The following is an 8,371-nucleotide window of genomic DNA, read 5'->3' on the forward strand; positions in this document are numbered from 1 at the left end:
CGTTTCGTTTCATTACACCTTTATCACTTAAGTAATTTGTCATATAACTGTTATTGAACTTCAACAACACGAGACATTGCGAAATACAGTATTTTTCTTGACGCACATAGAGCGCAAGAGTTGAAAAATCGGAGAAGGGTGAAATTGCGTTCCTGTATGTGGTAATTAATGCACAATCATGTTGGATGCCAGCAACTGATTAACCCCGCGGGGGCGCAAACGGTAGCTAGCTAGCCATACACCAGTACGTTAGACAGTGTCCTTCGTCCCGCTTGTTGGGCACTGGTTTCCCCCAGTTCGACGGTAAGGGCAGGTTTTCAGTAGTCGGGAGCGAAGGACAATGGGTGCTAGCTTAACCAGCTGAAGTACTCTGGTACACAGCAGGCGGGAGGCTAGCTAGCTAGCACACGGTGTTGCAAACTATCAAGCTAGTTAGTACACGTGTCGCCCCAGCCTCCCGTCTGATGTGCTTGCGGGAAGCAGGGGCGACTGGTAGACATTGTCCTTCGCCCCTGCCTGTGGGGCATGGTTTTCTACGGTACACAGCAGGCGGGAGCGACACAGTGTGCTATCTAACGAGCAAGTTAGCTAGCGCACTCTGTCGCCCTCGCATGTCGTCTGATGTGCTAGCGGGGACAACGGATAGACAGTGTCCTTCACCCCCACCTGTCGGGCACGGGTTTCTCTCCGGTACAATGCATGCGGGAGCGACACCGTGTGTTAGCTAACTAGCAAGCTGCTGTGCTAGTGGGGGCGACCGGTAGACAGTGTCCTTCGCCCCCTCCTGTCGGGCACTGTTTTTCCCACAGTTCTGTTAACGAATGTGAGGGCAGGCGGGAGCGAATTACACTGTTCACCGCTAGCTAGCAAGGCGTACTCCGGTATGCAGGGGAAAAAATCGGAGACAATACTTTTACTTCCCTTTTGACCCACATTCAAAAGTGTCACACAGGCATGAAGGTGCATTCCATACAGAACCAATCAGTCGATTCGAACCAATGGGATGCTCTGGGGGGGGGATTAAGGAAAATGAAAAGAAAAACGAAACTACAAAGGAACCCTATGTCTATAACACTCACAGCATTCGCATAGTTTTTCATAAATACAGCACTACACCTGCACACGGAGACTGATATGGACTTCCTCTGTTGACAACTTCCTCACTGGTGACAGTCCGTAGGCTTCAATGAGCAATAGAGTTGACTGCATACAGACGCAAGAATGGAGTGAGCGCAGTCAGACCTGATCCTAAGTTATTACAAAGACTCAGGTAATCATATTCATATTACGCTTTTATAAACTAATCCTGATTCGCCTTATTTGCTTCCAACCTTAGTTTTCCAAAACGTCAATTAATTTAGTTGCATTTCTTCTTCACTTGGTTACAATGAGAACACATCATGTGATTTAGGAGAAATTGACATTTAGCCTGTTATGTTTTCATCACTTTATTATGTCTTCTGAAGTCCATGAGTTTGTGTACCCTAACATGAGGGTTCAATTTCACCAGAGGCTTCCCAGCTAATTGTGAAATTACCTTTATCTGCAAGGAAAACGGGTTTATCTATAGATTAGATTTCCCCTCCTTTGCTCTGCTTCCCCAACAAGCTGTACCAGGATCAGAATGTCAACGGCTCTTTCCATCATGGAATCTCAACTTTCCATTTCAGAACCCATTTTTGGGACAGCGAATGAAACAAGATGGATTACAAATATGACAATGCTGGAATAGAACTCCTGCTGGCTCACATGAACATAGAGGACATAATCGACGTGGTGGAAAATCTCTACCACACAAAGGAAGAGGAAAAAGAGGCCGGGGCGTCGTTTGAGGAGGGTCTCTCTCAGGAGGAGATGGACCAGAACGAGGAGACAGTGGATGATTCATGGGGCGAAGTGACAGGAGGGACCCAGGGGACACAGCAGGGGAACAGTGGTGGTAGGGTAAGGTACGGGACAGTGTCGGACTTGCTCTCTTTCGTCAACCAGATCTCTAACATGCAGCCAGAAGTACTGCAGCACCTGCCGGAGGAGATGGGTGTGTTACTGAACAAGGTGAGACTTCAGGACATTGGTTAGTCTTTTGAGTAGACAATGTTGATGGATCTGCTCACAAAGGACTCATAGTGTTAGAAATTACATTGCATGTGTGTGTCTCGGTCTGTGTTTGTCTGTGAATGGGTAGAGTTAAGACTAGTATACTTCTTTGTACAGGGTTTTACCAGCCTTTACTGGGTCAGAAGCACCTCTCACACTGTATTTCATTACTTCTGTGCAGAAACACATGGGGCTGAAGAAGGGTCACTATCGCATCGATTCAGATGTGTTTCTGTTTCCATGGAAGTGGACCTATAAGACTCCTGGCGCCGGCGGCCATGTTCCAAAGGGCTCTTTTGGGAAAGTCCACTTGGCCCAGGATACCATAACCAGGAAGAGAATGGCATGCAAACTGGTGAGTCAATGAGCCCCGTGCTGGAATGTCTGGCATGTTTGCAGAATGGATTTCTCGAAGCAACCAGTTTGTTAGGACAAAAATCCACATCAAAGCATCATGTCACATGTCAAGTCAGTCAGGCCTTTGCACACAAACACTTTGAAACTTGCAAGAAGATCATTGTTTTCACTGTGACACAAAAAAGCCAGCATTGCATATGGATGGAAACTGAAAGTATTTGGCTGGCTACCCCACAGGAAACTCAACAGAAACCCCCCACAGTAACAGCTCTGGTTTTTGACAATAACAAATGCAGTGGGAGAGAATCAAACGGCATTATAGAATATCACCATTACCAAGTTTTCCCCGCTCTAGTTCTCATTTGATATCTATGTTTCCATTTTGAGCTTAATGATTAGGCCTACTAGTATTCACCTGGGGTGAGGATAGCATTGATATTATGTCAGCCCACAAATAGTTACACATGATGGGAGTGGCTTCCTGGTCTGTTTATTCAATAGTCATTGGAAAGTTTACATACTAAAGACTTTGTGCCTTAATGGTTATATCCATGCTCCTAGATCCCCATGGAACACTTCAAACCAGCCGATGTGGAGATCCAGGCACGGTTCCGTCACGAGAACATTGCAGAGCTCTATGGTGCTCTCCTCTGGGACCAAAACATCCACCTGTTCATGGAAGCCGGCGAGGGAGGGTCGGTTCTGGAGAAACTGGACAGCTGTGGCCCCATGAGGGAGTTTGAGATAATCTGGGTCACCAAGCAAGTCCTCAGGGGCTTGGAGTACCTACACTCTCACAATGTCATCCACCACGACATCAAACGTGAGTAAGAGCCCAAAACAAATGTCGAAAAACACACATTAGTAGACAGAGTAGTGTAAGAGTAAACATAGAGTGAGTAAGCATAGAGTGAGAAGAAGAGGAATAGGCGTACAGACTCTACTTTTACCAGGGTTTAGAAACCTAGGGTTTCTCAAATTCTAGCCTCAAATACAACAGAAATGGAACCCAGGTATGTCTACACATGCACACATGCACGCTAGTGTATTTGGGGCCTGTGACTGTCATCATCCACTTTACATCATCTACTTTACAAATGTAACCAGGAAAGGGAAGGGCTTTAGAGTAGACTGCAGCTTAAAGCAACGGCTTCATAGGAAACTCAGCCGTAGACACCTTAAGAAACCACAGAGCTCCCTATATAGTGTACTTCTCATTTCCTTTGAATGTACACACAGTTCTCATCACATACACAGTAGGTCAATAGCAATTTTAGTAAATTATAGAATAAGTATTGACCTTTGAAAGTAGTGATGTATCTAGTCTTTCGTGATAGACTAATAACATAGCACTGTAGCTAGTTAGTGCACACTATATTTGGTTCTGTGTTCTGAGATTATACTGTATCTTGCAGCAAAGATTCTTTAGCTATGACATGGCTGAACTGAGCAGCTTTTATGGTGAATCTCACTCTCCCTCCCTCCCCCCCTCTCTTCAGCCAGCAACATCGTCCTGATGTCAGACAAAGCAGTTCTGGTGGACTTTGGCCTGACGGTACAGATGACAGAGAAGGTATACACCCCAAGGGATCTACGAGGCACAGAGGTGAGTGATTCTGCAGTTATTTTCTCTTCAACACCCTCAGGCCTATGACATGACAACAAAATACACCCTCGGGTCTATGCCATGACCTAGAGGTTTGGGGTCAATTCGTTTTCAATTCAGTCAATCAACATTTTCTTAATTGGAATTGGAATTTCGGTTTCTGAATTATGAATTGAAATGGAATTGACCCGAACCATGATGACCTATGACATGCCAAACAACAAGAGCAATGCGTTGGAAGAACCATCCTACTCCTGTTACTCCACGAGAAGTTGAATAAGTGTGTTTACTAGAAGATAAAAAAGCTGTTTCTAGTTTTGGGATTGAGATCACTCAATGCCTCAGGACACTCTGATAATGATTTATTCAGAAGACAAGTCAGTGCTCCTCTCACAGTGTCTCAGTCAAAAAAAGGTGCAGGGAAATCACATCAAGCATGAAGAGATGTTGTACAGTGGACTACTGGTCTTTGTGTGTAATGTATAGGCTACAGAGTTTTACATAGGCTACAAAAGGCTGCAAAGGCTACAAAATGTACAGTGTTTAAGGTTGAATGCCTTTGAACAGTAGCATTTTCAGATTCAAATGTAGTTAGGAACAGGAGGATGAGGAGAAGAGAGGGTCTTAAGAAAGATCATAGTGATTGCCTCATCTATATTTTCCCAATTCACTCCACTACCCTCTGTGGTAACCTATACCCCTGGTGACAGAGTGGGAACGTCCCAGAGCAGAGAGCTAGACACCCAGCACAGCATTAATAACAGGGAGGTAAAGAGCTACCAAACAGACAGCTAGCCAAAGGAGTGGAGCTGCTGAGGCTGACATTAAGGCTGAGGCTGACATTAATGCTTTTTTCATGTTGTGATTGTTATTATTATCACTGGCTTCATGACTACATAACAAAAAATTGCATTTGATAAAGAAAAATATTGTGTACTTTCCAAACACTTATTTCCCTCTTCTACAATTGGCATTATGCCATTGACCCTGTGAGTAACAGTTGTCTTTTGTTTTCTTCCCCAGATGTATATGAGCCCGGAGGTGGTTCTTTGTCGAGGACACAACACCAAGACAGATATCTACAGCCTGGGCACCACCATCATCCATATGCAGACTGGCAGCCCACCCTGGGTCAGGAGATACCCACGCACCGCCTACCCTTCCTACCTCTACATAGTAAGTACCACCCTACCTATCTCCCTCCCTACCCATTCTACCTCTACATAGTGAGCATATCCTGATAGTTCACAAATGACTTCTATACACTTCCAATAAATGCATTGAAATTGACAGAACATATATGGAGCTGTGTAGCAGAAGCTGTTTTTGCATGGGATATAATCAGTGACAACTCCACCAAGTATTAACGAAAAGTGGATGGATGAAGTGTATAGACGAGTGAATGGTGAACTTACAGGCCTTCCTCTTGCTACACTGACGGGGCTGAAGGAGGGGAAACCCCTCGCTTGTTTGTAGCCAGTTATTCCTTGAAACAGACAAATGCAGTTTGACTTAACATTCCCTGAAGATCAAACAAACTTTTTATGATAAAGGTCGGTCAGAGGCAAAGTAGACTATACCTAGTAGAATGTCATAAACACCTGTTTTGCTGCACCCACCCAAATGTCACATTTTTCCATGACCCTGTTCAGATTTCCACGGCATAGACCTAGATTCTTGCAAGATGATTTTTCTCAAATGTCACGAGAGGCAGGTCCCTTAACGTGACTTTGACGTCATCCTAAATGGCACCCTATTCCCTATTCTAGTGCACTACCTTTGACCAGAACCTTATGGGCCCTGGTCAAAGTTGTGCACTATGTTGGGAATAATTTGCGATTTGGGAGGCAGCCTCTGTCTATGACACGTTAGTAGTTTACTCCCTCAGTCTCAGTACAGTAGTTCCGTTTTACTTTTAACAGTGTTTTTCCATGATCATGTTCCTGATTTGAATATGTCCTGTTTCTCTTTTTGAAGCATTATTCATCTCTGCTTTAAGGAAGGACTCACTTCCTCATTCTCCACTGTCATAGGGATGCCCTTTCTTGTACATCAAACTTATTTTACAAGATATTACACTCAATAGATGGAGCCGTAAGATAGCATAGAGGTGCAGATTCAATGCAGGATAACTTTTAGTTTCACCCTACCAGAAACTGTATTTAAAAAGATTGGAAGAAAGCATCGAGGAGTAGATTCGATCAGTTGTTTTCCTTCAAATACTTTAGCCGTGCTTGATTGAACTTGCCTGGAGCAATGGAACCAATGGAATAGTCCCAAAAGTGCAAAGCCCATCCATATAAACTCACCTTACCTGGAGGTATTACTTCAGACCTCTGACCATATCCTCCTCTCTCCCCTCAGATCCACAAGCTGGCCCCTCCCCTGGAGGACATAGCGGAGGACTGCAGTGGTGTCATGCGGTCCTTCCTAGAGACAGCCCTGGAGAGGAACCCTGCCAAGCGCAGCTCTGCAGCCAAGCTCCTGAGGGACGAGGCCATCAACCCTCCCAGAGAGGAACAGCCACGCTGCTGGAGCCTGGACTCAGCCCTGGTGGAGGCCTCCCACCCTCTATTGAGGCAGCATAGCCAGCAGCCTGACACCACACAGGGTAGGGACTTCGATATGTTACTGTTCTCTATCATTGTTGCTCCCTAAAATAAACTGTTCTACATACTGTTCCTCACAGGGTAGGGACTTTTAGGGATATGCTAATATACTGTACTTCTAATATGTTTTAAAGTGCATGTTTCTCTGATATTCAAATGACACAGAGTACACGCTCAAAAATGTGCATATGAGGGCACCTATTAATACAACAACTATTCGCTTTCTCTTCACAGAATCCTCATTGTACTCTGAGCCTGAGGACTCTGCCCACCTGAGGAGAAAGGGATCCCTGTACATCGACTTGGGGGCAATGGCTGGATACTATAATCTAGTGAGAGGTCCCCCTGCCACAGAGTATGGCTAACCCTGAGCCTAACCTCTGAAGGAAATGTGTATTTTAAAGATATCAGAGATAACTGTTACCTTTCACCTTAGCCTGGTACTGGTGAACTGTTAGATCAGAGACCCTCAGGAAGTTGAGTTAGGGACTCATGAAGACTCAATGGTGAAGGTGTGACTGATGCTTTTGGAAAGAGATACCAGAAGGACAGAAAATTGGATAGAGACAGTAAATAGCCTGCACTTCAATGGCGCTGGACTCGTGTAATGAAATTGACCAATGTCTGAAGAGTGGTTTCTGTAGCTGCATTAATTTGCCATCTCTCAACAATGCAGCGGCACATTGGATGTAAGAGATGTGTTACTCAGTAACACTGTGTTTCACTGGCTAACAGTGACATCTTGTGGGATGTTCTGTAGATACATGATATACTGTATAAGCATCTTATACAAGTTTGTTTCTTAAAGAAATGCATCTGAATGAGTCTTGTGATTGAGACGTCATTCTATTATTTTGTGTCAATATGAAAACTATGATTTCTGACCGTGTATGTGTGGTTTGTACAAATTGTACAATTATATTGTTTTAAACATGAAGTTCTTAAAATTAACTTATTTGTGTTTGTTCCTAAGGAATATGAGAAGTGATTTTGAGAATTGCTATGCAAGTTACACCATGTACATGACTGATTCATTTGTTACTTTATTTGTGTGGTCATTGTACTTGTACCTGTTGGGTATGCAGTTTTCTTTCATAGTAAACAAAAATATAAATGCAACTTACAACAATTTCAAAGATTTTACTGAGTTACAGTTCATATAAGGAAATAAGTCAATTGAAATAAATTCATTCAACCCTAATCTATGATTTCACATGACTGGGAATACAGATATGCATCTGTTGGTCACAGATACCTTTAAGAAAAGGTAGGGGGCGTGGATCAGAAAACCAGCCAGTATCTGGTGTGACCACCATTTTCCTCATAAAGCGCGACATCTCCTTCACATAGAATTGATCAGACTGTTGATTGTGGCCCTTGGAATGTTGTCCCACTCCTTCAATGGCTGTGCGAAGTTGCTGGATATTGGTGGGAACTGGAATACGCTGTTGTACACGTCGATCCAAAGCATCCCAAACATACTCAATGGGTAACATATCTGGTGAATATGCAGGCCATGGAAGGAGTTGGACATTTTCAGCAGAATTGTGTACAGATCCTTGCGACATGGGGCCGTGCATTATGCTGAAACAGGAGGTGATTGCTGCGGATGAATGGCACGACAATGAGACTCAGGATCTCGTCACGGTATCTCTGCATTCAAATTGCCATTGATAAAATGCAATTGTGTTCGTTGTCCGTA

General features: G+C 44.0%; 1 protein-coding gene across 2 annotated transcripts; it reads left to right on the forward strand.

Annotated features, from left to right (window-relative positions):
- The first annotated feature begins 313 nt into the window (after positions 1–313).
- LOC139532063 (mitogen-activated protein kinase kinase kinase 8-like) lies at positions 314–7,620 on the forward strand. 2 transcript variants are annotated; one of them, XM_071329186.1, is made up of 8 exons: positions 314–1,270; positions 1,671–2,055; positions 2,279–2,452; positions 3,016–3,277; positions 3,954–4,060; positions 5,084–5,236; positions 6,425–6,671; positions 6,904–7,620. In XM_071329186.1, the coding sequence occupies exons 2-8, from the start codon at positions 1,702–1,704 to the stop codon at positions 7,032–7,034; spliced, it is 1,428 nt and encodes a 475-aa protein (XP_071185287.1). In that variant the 5' UTR covers positions 314–1,270; positions 1,671–1,701; the 3' UTR covers positions 7,035–7,620. The 2 variants fall into 2 exon arrangements, with proteins under 2 accessions (XP_071185287.1, XP_071185288.1); XM_071329187.1 differs by lacking the exon at positions 314–1,270 and having other exon boundaries at positions 1,318–2,055.
- The last annotated feature ends 751 nt before the right edge of the window (positions 7,621–8,371 follow it).

This window comes from Salvelinus alpinus, chromosome 10 (genome assembly GCF_045679555.1).
Source record: "Salvelinus alpinus chromosome 10, SLU_Salpinus.1, whole genome shotgun sequence".
Classification (NCBI taxonomy): Eukaryota; Metazoa; Chordata; class Actinopteri; order Salmoniformes; family Salmonidae; genus Salvelinus; species Salvelinus alpinus.

What these genes read in the sequence shown, in the direction of transcription:
- LOC139532063 (XM_071329186.1), top strand. Translation starts at nt 1,702, where the DNA reads ATGGATTACAAATATGACAATGCTGGAATAGAACTCCTGCTGGCTCAC. An exon ending in ACCCTTCCTACCTCTACATA is followed by an intron (nt 5,237 to 6,424) that starts GTAAGTACCACC and finishes CTCTCCCCTCAG; the next exon opens with ATCCACAAGCTGGCCCCTCC. An exon ending in GCAGCCTGACACCACACAGG is followed by an intron (nt 6,672 to 6,903) that starts GTAGGGACTTCG and finishes TTCTCTTCACAG; the next exon opens with AATCCTCATTGTACTCTGAG.